Source organism: Epinephelus fuscoguttatus, linkage group LG7, assembly GCF_011397635.1.
Source record: "Epinephelus fuscoguttatus linkage group LG7, E.fuscoguttatus.final_Chr_v1".
In the NCBI taxonomy this organism is placed as follows: domain Eukaryota; kingdom Metazoa; phylum Chordata; class Actinopteri; order Perciformes; family Serranidae; genus Epinephelus; species Epinephelus fuscoguttatus.
In genome coordinates this window covers 25,338,125-25,352,619 of record NC_064758.1, presented here as the reverse complement: position 1 = coordinate 25,352,619, position 14,495 = coordinate 25,338,125, and the positions used below count along the sequence as shown (strand labels likewise).

General features: G+C 40.2%; 1 protein-coding gene across 1 annotated transcript; it reads right to left on the bottom strand.

Annotated features, from left to right (window-relative positions):
• Positions 1-1,064: 1,064 nt before the first annotated feature.
• Positions 1,065-10,924, bottom strand: lad1 (ladinin). The gene is made up of 14 exons (XM_049582385.1): positions 10,742-10,924; positions 9,862-10,041; positions 9,075-9,354; positions 6,949-7,022; positions 6,171-6,342; positions 5,739-5,831; positions 5,382-5,425; positions 5,252-5,294; positions 5,016-5,059; positions 4,845-4,911; positions 4,600-4,734; positions 4,413-4,502; positions 1,725-1,850; positions 1,065-1,637 (listed from the first exon to the last, which is right to left on the bottom strand). Exons 1-13 carry the CDS (start codon positions 10,777-10,779, stop codon positions 1,752-1,754), a joined length of 1,359 nt encoding a protein of 452 aa, XP_049438342.1. The 5' UTR covers positions 10,780-10,924; the 3' UTR covers positions 1,065-1,637; positions 1,725-1,751.
• Positions 10,925-14,495: the final 3,571 nt, after the last annotated feature.

Here is a 14,495-nt window from a genome sequence, read left to right as displayed (position 1 = left end):
GCAGCAGTGGATCTGGACATGAAAAATTAAGCTGTGAATTCACCCAGAAATCACCCAGAGCTTCGTAACAAGGGCTGGACGATATGGAGAACATCAAATATGGCAATATTTTTGACCAAATACCTCAATATCGATATTATAGAATTGACTGTTGGTGCTTTCACAGTGTTTACACAATGATATTTTTTATAAACAACCATCACTAAGGTGGATATAATGACTACCGGGAAATGGGTATTTATAAAATAGCCAGTTCAGTCTGGAAAGTTTTAATAATTACATCAGTTCACTGTAATGCAGCCTTTAAAATCAGGGAAAGATGACCAAAATCGAAGACATTATCTAGTCCTATATCATGATATCAATATATTGCCCAGCTCTATTCATATCAATATTTTATAGAGTAAATACTGTGTTCTGGCAGGGTTAGAAATTAGCACAAGCAATCGCCCAAATGCTGGCAAAAAATCCAAATGGCTGTTTCAAAAGTTGATTTCCAACCCTGTGTTCTGGTTGCATTCACACGCATAATCAGTGAAACTTACCTGAGTAAGAGTGCTGACGAAAGTGACCTGATGGCGAGACTTGGTGTGCCGCAGAGCAGAGGGTCCCTACTCTCACTGAGAGGAATGTGAGGTGAGTCTCGTAGGGTAAAGGGACAGACTGTGCAGCGGAGAAAAGGCTCTAGGACCCCTTGTTGTGTTATTAATAACTTTTTAGATAGCATGTACTCTCCATTATCACCATTCCCAAAAAAGGCCGCTGTGTGCAAGAGCGTGGGTCGCCATGCCAAAAAGATCCAGATAAAGCCACAGTTGCTCACAGACAATGATTCACACACACACACACACACACACACACACACACACACACACACACACACATACACATTTTCACACCCTTGTATGGCATCCTGCCACTGACAAAACACAGGCATCCAGCTCTTATCTACAACCCCCCCCCCTCCGCTGAGATCAATGATGTTACAGAGTCAATGTGCATTTAAGACTAGAGGGTGTTTCCTTGTTGTGTAAGTGAGCCAGTAAAAGAAATTTACGACAGACTTTTGTGGTAATAAAACATTTTATTTCTCAGACAGGCAGCATCTTGCCCACATTAACACAGAACAAAAGGTATATTTTGCAGATTGGACAAAAACATACAATTACAGCTCCAGAATTCCTGCTACTGTAATTCGGTTAAAAAAAAAAAGGCACCATTAAGACCCTTACCTGTTTAAAGTGCTTGAAAAATTACACAAAGTTAAGGCAAATAGCTGAAGCATTTTCAGATATATGTCACTGTCCTCCTTGTTTTCTGTCACATGTCTTGTCCTCTCATGTCCACTTTGCCTCCCACTCTTTTCCTCACACATTAAACAGTTTCAGTTTTGGAAATAAGACATACTTGTACTTCAAGAAGCGATGCAGAAGTGTATGATTTAAGCCTCCTAACTTTAAAAACAATATCCTCCTATTCAGTCCTTTACAGCTAAACTCTCTTTTTCTGTCTGTTTTTCTCATGTGGTCTGGCAGGGAATAAAAAAATCAAGTAAAAAGCTTGAAGAAAGAATCAGTCAGTCATGGCATCCATTAATCCTCCAGTTGTCTTCATCTTCTCTCGCTGTCTGCTAAATCCTACAAATAAGGGCACAGAAAGGCGAGAAATTAATGATTAAGAAAACACATGTTCTGTCAAAGTGCAGCGTGGGACAGTAAACGTACCTGCTAGGCATTATAAATGGACTTCGGTCACTTGTAGATTTTTCCAGGGCTGGTTTTTGGGACACTCTCCTCCTCTCTGTTCTCAAACAGGCTCCTCTTACTGGTGATGTCCACATGTCTCAAGTCCTGCAAATAGAAATAGTTAATTCATTTTTAGGAGACAATCAGTCCTTTAAGGTTCAGTGTGGAGGATTTAGGGAGTTATCTGGGCAGAAATTGAATATAATATGTATGTTGTTGTAACATTAGTGTAAGAGCCATTTAAGCACATATTAATATTTGGAAAGAATTTCTGTGTTGATATGGCATGTCGTATAGCTTCAGACGATATTTAAGTTTACACAACAGTTTCTATATGTTTTGAATAGTTTATAATAGTGGAGTGCTATCAAGTTATGTTTATATTTACTTTATTTATGTGTTAGAATACAGGCACAACTTATTTATGCCAGGTGTGGTGCCATGGTGCGCATGACAGTAGGAGATTGTAGACAGCGGCATGCGTGAAAGACGACGTGAAGATTGTGTTGATTTGGATCATAATACGTTTTTGACCGTGTTATGCAGTGTTGTAGTGTAGTTACGGGAATACGATGAGAATATATATAAAAAGGACATCAAGTCGGTAGTGGACCATACAGGTTGTAATTTTGGAATAGGACTTGGCCGGCCATGACAGTATGTTTATTTTTTTGTATTCTCAATAAACCTTGTTCAACTTTTCCCCTTCCTCATGCAAGTACTGTGGATCTCCAGAATAGGAACACAAATACGAGTCAAAGTGTCCCAGGAACTGTGGTATGTTGACACGGCCGCTACACTTAGAGTGAGCCGTTTTTATCTACATAGCGAGGCCGTAGTTAGCTGCCCCTCCACAACAGGAAGCATCAGAAAACACTGATTTATTTTTAACATTGAACTGCTTTATTCAGAATTTCACTGGTTTAAATCATCGGTCCATTTTTTGTTTTAGGGAGTAGGAAACCTCTGTGAATAATGCGGCTCCTGATAAAAACCTTCTAAACATCTGGATCTTAAGTTATCGGAAAAATAAGGTGAGCACACATTAGCAGGTGCTGGGCCAGCGGCCTGTCTGTGACGCGCCAAACAGCATAGGAGAAACACTGATTTGTAACGTGAAGCTGCTTATTCAGTGTTTTCACCAGTTTAAATCACCAGGTCAGATTGTTGTGGAGAGGAAGAGACTTTTACAGATAATTCAAATACCGGTAAAACACCTCCTGAACAATGAACACGTAAGGAAATCTACCTGGAAGTTCACAAAGTGTAGCTGGTTGCAATCTGCAGTCCTCACTGCTAGATGCCACTAAATCCTATGAATCCTACACACTGCTCCTTTAATACAGTGAGGAGAAAAAAAACATTTGTGCTCTTTCTTTTCCTCCCCTTGTATACATATTTGTATATATGTATACATATTTATATGACTTTTTCTATGCACACAGAAGACTTAGTTCTCTTAAATTTTGTTCACAAATTCATTTAAATCCGTGTTCGTGAGCACTTTGCCACCGTGATGCATCCCACCTAACCAGAGTGTCTACAGGTCTTAAAAAGTCTTAAATTCAATGTCATAACAATAAGGCCTTAAAAGTCATTAAATAGTCTTAAATTTGAATTTGTGAGGTCTTAACTACTTCAAACATTTTATCTCATTTATCCATTTTTTTAATTTCTTGAAAATGAGTGAAGCCTTTCAGTGTAAAAGCCCACATTTCTAATGTTATAAATCTTAAAAAAAAACTATAATACGTCATTTTACTTCATACTTGCACTTACCTGTTGGCAAAATGTAGTTTGACTTTACTCATTCTAATAACCATATTCCTACACCTCTGCACAAGATCACATATATACTACTCCAAATATTTGTCTTACATTTGGTCAAAAGTTATCTTGAACAGGTTTTGAAAAGCATTAACATTTACTGTCTGACATCTGTAGACACCCTGCTGACAGGTATGGCATATCAAGATGCTGCCAAACAGCTTCATGAACTGCCAAATTCTCGGAAACGAACACTCAATTCAGGGACAACAGCTATGCTGGCAAAGTGCTCAGGAATTTTAAGTAGTTTGTGAACAAAATTTGAGAAAAGTCTTTTGTGTGTTCGTCTTAGGTCTTTTATCTTAACTCATGAAAAATGGGGGCAAATGCACAAGTGCTGTGTTTATATTTGTGTGTATATACTGGTATCTGTCAAACATTTCTCTGTTATCAATGATAACCAAAAAGATTTTATTTTTGTGCGGAATAACAGCAGTATGTCATAGAAACTTTTTTGAAATTGGGAATTAACTTTAAAACTAAACCTCTGAAGTTTAGTCAACCAGTTATCCAGTTAACCTTAAGAGAGCAAAGTCTCTAAGCACCAAACTTAAGACAAATATCCACCACTATAACATAACAGAATTAATGAAGACTGAATGTTTAATCAGTTGCCACAACAGGAGGAGAAAACCGATTTGTAAAGACAACAAGGATCGTAATCTGAATGAGCTTACTAATCAAAAGTAAGCAGCAGGAAGAAAAAATGAACCCTGCTGAGGACATTAGAGGCACATTCAGTACAGTAGAAAGAGCACTACTGCCCTCTAGCTGCTACACTTGTATAACCTCTTCCATGATGCAGTTTTAGTGGGAATTAAACAATGCAAATAGCCTCACAGTTGCAATGTGTGAAGACCCGGGTTGGTTGGTTTTGTTGAGCCAGCGGTTGATGCGATCTGACATTCCTGATGTGAAGCTCCTAAATTCCTGTTGATTTCAGATGGAGATGTGAAACAATAACAACATATATATGCTAATGATGTCATGCATTGATGGAACATGTACATCTAATAAGGGACTGTACCTGTCTGGAAACTCCGGGGCTGGTGGGGCTCGCTGCCTGCTGCTCCTTCTCAAAGAGGCATCTCTTCCTGGACACCTCGTCCAGCAGGAAGAGGGTCCTCTGGGTCACGTCTGGGGATCGCGGGCATTCTGACTTCTACACACATGTAGGAAGCAAAGTCAAGAAAAAAATGTTACCATAGGGTAAGGAAATGATTACTTGTACAGTTACTCAAGTTGCATTATTCTGATTGAAGAGAGTCTGACCTGTGCAGCCTGAGCAAGTCTCTCCATCTTCTCCCGGATGGACCTGGATGAAATCCTCTGCCTAGAGCTGTACAAAACACAATGCACATATACACGGGTCCAGGTGTGTACACTTAACCTGACTGAGATAACAATAAGAGGTGCAAAAAAAGTTTGGCTGTTTAAACTCACTTTCTCTGGAGAGATGATGCTTTGTCTTCGTCTTCATTTTGGTCCTGGATAATTAACATAACACACTCTGTAAATCAGCCATGTACAAGTTTAACACACCCAAGACTCAAGTCAACATCTGTGATCTTTCTGTCAGTCGATATTAAAAGAATACAGTGATAACTCGATGATACAAACAAACTTAATTATAGTATTTGCATTCAGTGTCATCAGGTAAATGTAAATTCTTATCTTACTGTGTTGGATTCAAACTTCTTGGAGGCAATCCTCACACTCGCGCTACAACAGAATAAAGACAATCAGCTATCAAACTGAAGCAGACGGATAGAAAAGAGACTAAAAATAAAGACAAGGACGTTTCCTTACCTCCTCTGGAGTGGCGCACTCTCCTCTTCTTTCTTCCTCATCATCTGTGGAAATCCAAGCATATATGAATGTGTGCTAGCAGATCTCACAGTCGTCCAAACATCAGCAGCTAATGACCAGCAGAGTCATCCTGTCTCTTGCAATACATCAGTGTTAACAAAGCAACCAGTCAGCAGTTAAAGGCTGGTAAACATTGCTTCGGCTGTAAGGCTGAAGCTTAAGTGGCGCAAGCAAATGACCCTGAACTGATAGTCGAACAGCTGATGCGAGATTAAATCGTGTTTTAACAGTCAAATAGGCAAAAGTTAATGCTGGCATTTAGCAGGGAGTGTGTGTGCATGTGTTGGATGTGCTTACCCTGAAAGATATAGTCCTGGAGCTCTGCCTGACGAACGCAGGTTTGGTTGTCTCTTCAAAGTTGCTGTTGGAGGAAGAGCCGTTCACTCTGGTCTAGGGTAAAGAAAAATGATTTACTGCCACACAAGATCAGGTTTATAATCCTAATCAGATGAAGATGAAGCTCAAGTGAGCATCTCTTCTATTCTTCAAGACCGTTTACGACCTAGTGCAAGCTTCAGGTACAACTATGGAGCCAATTATGTTTTATTTATTGGCACAAAGGCTGCAACTTTTCCTTTTTAACACTAGAGTGTGCTGTTGCTTCACTGAACTGATGAGCGGTGGTGTCATCACTTTGCAGCCAAACTCCATGAGACAAGCAACACATGAAGCATAGATTGTTATGCTGTGAATTATGTCATCAAACAGTGTGTTCATGTGTCAAAATACCTCCTGTGTGTGACCATTCGGGACGGGGCTTTGAGCTCCCCGAGGAGACGGGCTCTGGCAAGGCGACGGCCGGTGTTGTTGAGGTGACAGGGGGGCCGTCGGGGAGCGAGGGCTCATGGGACTTGTGCACCCGCTGGCGGAGGGGCTTTTGTCGAGCGAGATGGAGACAGAACTGCAAATACCAGAAATACAAGTGAGCTGAAAGGTTGGTTGGAGATGTGCATGAGAAAGCAACCAGTGATCCTGCTTCTGTCCTGATCCTGTATTAAAGTCTTTATTGCATCCTATGCACCAGTATCCTTTTGTCTAAGATCTGTGTCCACCCCTGGCATAATAAAGACAGGCATAATGCTTTGAAATGATAAAATGATGCAATGGGGAACTTGTTTGTATATAAGGCTTCCTTGCTGTCTTATTATCCGAACTTCTTAGACAGTAATCTCTCCAGCTATCCTGCTATTGTATGTACTGTAGTGATATTCAGGCACATGTCAAATACTCCAATGTGGCTCTTGAAGACTGGCTTGTAAGCACATATGGTTGTCTTCATAATGTTATTATTTAAACAATAAACTAAGCCATTATAATCACTTTTATACTTGGAGGATGTATTGCTTTTGGTTGCTGTTCGACTGCTCTGCTACATTGTTTTTCTCCTTTGCTGCACTTTCGTTTCCTTGTCTGGAATCAATAACCTTTATCTTATCTCATCTTAAAAAATGTTTGATCCTTCCCGATGACTAACCTATGAAAACAACAAAAAATTGTGCTTATTAACCTGACAAACTTGCGAGCCGGGTTGGACGATGGCTTGGGGACGGGATCTTTGCTCGCCGACTCTCCATTTTCGTGCTGACAAAGAAACAAACATGAGAGACAATCAACATGAGCGCACAGCATACAAGCTTTTGAACACCTGAGACACGCCTCGCATTACATAAGTGCGGTTATGGCCTAATTTGCAGGTAGACTGAATTAGAGCTGCCTGCCAGAGTCATAAAAGATAAAGTTCAAATTATGACCTTAAGCACACCTTATCAAAGTGTTATGGGTGATTTGCATGGTCATTTGATTCACTGGAAAAATGCAAGTCCAATAATGACACATGAAATGACCCCTACAGTATTTTCCTCAAAGTCTGTTATTGATCTCTATGGTCTGATGCGTCTCAAAGAAAATATTCCACAGTTGTTTATAACTATTGAATACATATCTGTCTGTCTGTCTGGCTTTGTTCACCTAAACATTGCCAGTAATGTACACTCAGAGTTTTTGTCTTAACAGTGCATGTAACTTAAATATCTTCCCCTGAGAGGAAAAAAAGTTGTTGTTGTAGAATCTAGGAAATGATTAACTTGTCTCTCCCTCCGCGTGGGGTAACAGCTAACTGTGGTTAACCACACTGCAGGGTGGCACTGTTGGTAGTATTGTGTCATGACTGGGTGATGCATTAATAGCTTGGAGTGTTTGTCTACCTGTCTTGTCAAAATATTTGTCTGTCAGTGAAAGCGGTTCACTCTTTGATGCGCTAGCGGCATGAGTCTAGGGATGGCAGTGTTGGTGGTTCAGTCCACCAATTTAGTCCAGACTGAAGTTTCTCATCAACTATTGGATGGATTGCCATGAGTTTTTGTGCTGACTGTATGGGCTTTGGGTATCGGCCGATACAGAGGACCAATCCGACACCAGAGTTTATAAGCTGTATGCCTCGCTGTGCGGAGGTGACCGGGATCATTCTGCTATATGTAAGGCTACATCAAGCTTGACTGACAGGGACTAACAAATACCAACCAGCAATTTGTTGGAAAAAAAAAAAAAAAAAATCAGATTTAGCAGGAATTAGAGTTGAAGTGTACAACTTTTAAATGCAGCAACAAATTGGTCAAAACACAAACAGGAATTAAAGGTCCAGTGTGTAAGATTTAGGGGGATTTAGTGGAACCTAGTAGTTAGGATTGTAGATTACAGCCAGCTAAAACTACTTCTGGTTAGAAATCCTCCAGTGTTCATTGTTCAGGAGGTTTTTAACAGAAGGAATTATCCACAGAGGTCTCTTCCTCTTCAAACAAACAGACCCAGTAATTTACACCAGTAAAAACACTGAAAAATCTGTGTTTTTCTGACGCTGCTTGGCGCAGATTGGCTTCTAACTACTGTGGCCGAAACGAAAATGCAAAAACACAAATGGCCCTGTCTAGAGCCAGTGTTTGGTTTGTTCGTTCTGGGCTACTGTAGAAACATGGTGGTGCAACATGGCGGTCTCCATAAATGAGGGCCTGCTTCCTATGTAGATAGAAATAGCTCATTCTAAGGTAAAGAAAATACAAAACTTTTTTTTTTTTTCAGGTGATTATACACTAAAGAAAATGTACTACCAGTGTGCTGCTTGTACGTGCATGACATAAACGTCGCATGGAATTGAATACATCGGCCCCATTGTGACCCGTTCCAGGTGTTTGAGTTACTATTGACCCTTATTGGTGCATAGCTAATTCTTGATCCCTAGAAGATGAATGCTAATGACTTCGGTGATTCGGTCACTTTTCCTTTAGCATCATGAACAGGTCAAAGTTTCCACATATCCCTTAGAATGTCTCAACAACTACTGCCTGGATTAGCATAAAATTTGGTTCAGACATTCATGGTTTCCAGATGATGTAATCGCTTTGATGATCGAGTGGCTTTTTATGTAGTGTGATCATCAGGTCAAAATTTCACTTTGAAGACTACTGAATACTGCAAAACTAATAACATTCCCATCAGCCTATGCTGTCCTTTGTATTTAGTGCTTGCTCAAAGCCCACTATACCCAAGTCCTCCCACACAGAGCCTCTAGCTCTCGGCAGACTCTTGAGTTTATTTCACAGTGCTGACAAGTACTGTAATAAGTGACTCCAGTCTTACTTGTCTGTTTGTGGTGTTAGTGCTGCTGCTGTTGGTGGGGTTGTAAGTAGCTGTATTTGGGGTTGGTTGTGGTTTGGACGTGGTGTTCACAGAGGGCAACACACTATCCTGCTCCTCATCCATGTCCCCCAGTAGCTCCACCCTGGTTCCTCCCCCGCAAGCCTCTGCTTTGCCCTCTTCTGCCTCCTTCTGTCTCCTCAATGTCTCCACGTGCCTCAACCTCCGCTTTTCATCGCGGACACGCAGCATCTCCACAAAGTCCAGCTGCATCTGCTCCATGCTGAAAAGAGAAAGCATGTACGTATTATATGGATCGTCTCTAGCGAGGGAAAGGACCTGTCAGTCCTGTATCTGATCAGGTTTCCCCAGTGAATGGCTCTATAGTTCCTCTCTCTCTTTGAAGACTGATTCTGCTCCAGGAACTCAGCTGGTGGTGTTTCTGACAACTTTTCAAACTTTCACTGCATGGTGTTGGGTTTCTTCATGTGTTTGGAAAGTATACAAATGACACATACCCATGGGACAAAAGTATAAGAATCCTCTCGCTCTCTGCTACTGAAATCCATCCACTAAAAAAGACCATGATTTCCTACATCCCTGTGGCCTCTAACATACAAGACAGATGTAGAGAATGAAACAGGAAGACACAGTAGCCATGCGTACACAAGCTGAGAGAAGAAGAGGGGAGCACACACCTCCAGCAACAGACTCACGTTCAAACAGTCTACAAATCAAGCTTTGACACGTACAAACGAATAAAAGTATTTTACTAAATCGTGAGAATAACCTGCTGAGGCCCTGGGACATCTCGCTTGTGGAGTCTGTCCCAAAGGCGCTATCGCTGGTGGGCGTGTCTCTGGTTGTGTGGCTGAAGTCATCATCGGGGTCAGCGGTGGAGCTCTTCACCCTCCTCCTCCTCTCCCTTTCCACCTCCTCCTCATCTTCCATCGTCCACTGGCGAGCTAGGCTGAGGACAGTTAGAAAGACACGCATATAATAATCAGAGAACAAGAACGTGAAACAGAAAATGAAACAGAGACACAAAATGGTGTCCAATACTCAACATGCAAGTTTCCATGAAATCTAAATTAAAGGCTTGTTTTGGTTGTTGCAAAGGAGAGATTAGAGTTGTAATAACGGTTACACAGAACCTGCTTTACTCGTCTATCAACTGTTGCTTGCCTGTCTGAACAACCTTAAATAAACCATTCAGTCCAGTATTATGCAGGATGTGTGTGCAAAACACAGCATTTATTATCAGTTACAGTGAGCTGATGTTTCCTCTGGAGGAACACATGCATTTATTTACTCTGAAATGATCTAGTTATCTCCAGACTTTAACCTGAAAAAGCCAGCTGCGACTTTATAGCACATTATTCAAATGTAAAAGCAAAGGTTAAAGAGGCTGTGATGAGAATAATGGTACGAAAGGAGACAGGAAATAGCTCAGTGTTTCACAACTGCTGACTACACATATTATAAAGTGTCTAACTTAATATTATTAACTTACTTTTGTTAATGTAGGCAAAGGTGAGCTACTTCTATGCTACTATAGTGACTAAAGTCAAAGTCTGTAACATCCACTGTCAAAAAGCAGCAGCAGCAGATGGTGCTGTCAAACACAGGTGTCTTTTCTCTTATAAAGAAAGCTCTAGATTTAATCTTACCTGGACAAAACCGACCAGTTCTTCCGACTAATGGACATATTGGACGACAAAAAAAAAAAAAGATATAAAAGTTTCCAGGTGCACTTCGCTCACGGACAGGAAAGAGTCGACTGACGGGCACTCTGTGGGCGGCAGTCAGATTACAGTCAGTGCGGCACAAAGCGGTGCACCTTTACCCTGCTGCGGCTCACTGAGGCGTCACGTGACTGCAAAGGTAAGCGACCCACCTGAGAGTGAGAGAGACAGAGCGAGAGTGTGTCTCCATGTATGGTGCAAATGTGGCAGGTATTATAGCCGTGACACTGCGACACAAGTAAAGCTAACACAGTTGGCAGTAATAACCAAGGCAAAGGTGATGCAGTTAACAGGAAGCTGTGGTAGTTACTCAGCAAATAACACATAGGTTATTTGCACATACATGCATAGAAAATACCGGAAAAAGACATTAAAAGTCAAAACAATGTGCATTCAATATTGCACACATAAACAGAAAAAAGATATATATACATAATTGAATAATAGTTCCAGACTAAGGAGTATTATAAAATGGTTAAAGATGTACAATTCACAAACAAAAAATAAATAAATTACAAATATATCAATTAAGTGTTGAAAGTCTTTGCAAATTATAGTCCTTTTCAGATGTTTTTGAATAATAATAATGTAGATGATGATTGTAGAGATTGAATAAGGTCGTTCCAAAGAGATGGTCCTCTGTATTTTAATGAATATTGATTAAGAGATACTGGTAAATCTACCTGTAATAAGACCTGCAAGCCCTTTATGGAGTTTTTGAGCAAGGCTACCATTCACTTGGATAATAACTGCTATTTTCATTTTGCTTTTTATTTGTTTTTATTCATTCTTTTTTTAATTTTTATTTTATCTTGTTTAATTTATTTTTTATGTTATTTTATCCTATTTCATGTATGTATTTATTTATTTTTAATGTCATTTTATTTTATCTTAATTAATTTATTTTCAGTGTTATTTTATTTTATCTTATTTGATTTATTAAATTATTTATTTTTATTGTTATTTTATTTTATCCTATTTTATTTATTTATTTATTTTCAATGTCATTTTATTTATTTATTTTTCATGTTATTTTATTTTATTATTTATTCTGTTTTATTTTTCCCTTTTTTCCCTTTTCCACTTTTTTCCCTTATCTTATTGCTATTATCATTTTCAATCTGTGTCTGATGTTTGATTTGAATATTTATTTTATTATTATCACTTTGAGTAAGGGTGGGAGGGGTATAGGAATATGGGAGATTAGGGTACGAATTAACAGTATAGGTTCAGTTCATGTTCTCACTGTTGTAGGTTTTGTATACCAACCAGAGACCAGTTCGCTATGACATCATTAATATGTCATTGTATACTGCCCATAAATCTGATAGAAAATTGATAAAAAGATTTGTGAAAGAATATTGATTAAGAGAAGTCTGACAATATAACACATTCTCACTCTGACCTCGTCACACATTGACGTTTGGTTTCCACATTCACATACGATGTGCAAGGTACCCTGGGTGCGTTGGTTGTTGACATGTCTTTTTCTTTCAACAACAAACACACATGGTTGGGTTTAGGCAACAAAAACGTAGTTAGATTTAGGGAAAAGAACAGGGTTTAGCTTTAGAATCTTACAGGACACGAACACCGTTCTCTTGGGTGAAAGTCGTGGTTTGTTGGACCCAAGCCACATCATGAAAGGCCCAGGGGCCCAGAGAGTCAGAGCCCCTCCTGGCCTTCACCATAGACTATAAATGATGGAAGTAGCTACCGTGACAACACCTGTTGGTTGGTGGACTGCTGTTTTTAAGTCTCGAGTCAGCATTTTGGCGTTTGCCATCTTGGCTTTTTTTCAGTGCTGGACAGTAAAGAAGTAAATTTACTTTATTATTGTATTTAAATACAGCTTTTGAGTATCTGTACTTTATTTGAGGTTTTCTTTTTTTTGTGGACACTTATTACTCTGTTTGCTCCATTTACTGCACACAAACCTTATCGCGGCTTACAAGAAGTTGTCTGTCCTTGTAGTGTTTGCAGTTTTTGTGCTTTGTTTGGTCAAATGTTTATGGATTTGCCCACGAAGTTGTTGTACACTGTTAGAAATATGATCATAGGGGCAGCCTCTAGCTCAGCCAGTAGAGCGTCCGCCCCATGTGGGTTGAGTCTCCCGCAGCGACCTGGGTTGGATCCCAATCTGCGGCCCCTTGCTGTGTGTCATCCCCATTCTCTCCCCCTTTCCTGTCACCCCCACCCATAATAAGGGTGAAAAGCCCAAAAAAAAATCATGAAAAAAAGAATATTTTTACTCAGCATTTGGCCGTGAATTCAAATAGGACCCGATGATGTGTGTGTGTGTGCGTGCATGCGTGTGTGTGTGCATGTGTGTGTGGGTGTGTGTACACAGCACTGCGTTGAGAATAAAAATAAATAAAAGCTTTGAATTCTTAAGTTTGTAATAGCAAGTCTTCCAGTACTTCAACCGAAGCAATAATTTGACTCAGCAACTTTCACTTGTATGGGAGCAGTATTTGACAAGGATTATCTATACTTTGAGTCAAGTAATAGAGTTTTGTACTTTGTCCATCACTGGCTTTTTGGAGCCAGAAGTGACTACATTTGGATGAAAGGCTGGAGTTGTGGAGAAGCGAGGGGTGGTTGCGACACCTCGCATAGTTGTCATGAATGTTAAAATTAGCTTCAGAGACGAAAATTGTTGGCTATAAACATGTTTATTTATGCTGTTAAGTTGGGCAATATAACATGGGGGTGTGTGGGGATTTACTCTGTTTTGGAGCCAGTCTCAAGTGGCCATTTGTTGAACTGCAGTTTTTGGAACTTCAACATTGGCTTAATTTCTTTGCCTTGGAAGCTGCCACTTGGCCTTACCTGCAAAATTCACTCAAAGAGGCAGGTATTGACCAGGAAGAGACCTAAAATGACTTCTAAGAAACATAAAAGGACAACAAAGAGACACAGAAAGACCACTAAACGACTCAAAGCAACTGCAGTGAGACTCAGAATGACGACAGAAAGACACATAAAACAATTACAAATAGACACAAAACCACAGAGAGATGCATAACTACTACAAGGAGATAACAAAAAAACAAAAAAACAAAAAAGAGACTAAGTAACTGTAAATTCTGTGTGTCTTGCTCTCATGTAGGAGAGGTGGTGGGGCCCTTTGCATGTCTGTGCCCAGGGGCCCATTGTCTCATAATCCGCCTATGGTTGCACTGGGCAGTGATTCTTTTTACAGTGTGAGTCAGACTGTTTGCTCTGCTGTGTGCGGCCACACCTGTCCTCAGAGCCCAGTGTGTCGGACTCTGCCCCAGGCTCGGGCTCAGTCCAACACACACACACACACACACCCTCTACCTCACCTGGCTTTATTACCAAACATTCACCTGCTATATTCTGCTCAGACCACAGGGCCACAATAAACAGGATGAGATGCTATCATAATTACATTGTAGCTTTTGATCCGTCCTTTTGTGTGTTTGAGCAAACATGAGCCTGCTTCACTCATATTTGGAGAAGGCTGGCTTATATCTTGTACCATTAAGATGCTATCTGATGAGACTAGTTTGCATGTCACTCCCTGGCCAAAGAGGGAAAGCCTGCAACAGCGCCGTCATTGTAAACACCGAAGACTTAGTTTTGTGTGTCTGTGTCTCTGTGCTGCAGCAGTGTTCATATGATGGGAAACTGTATTTAGTGACACATGACTACT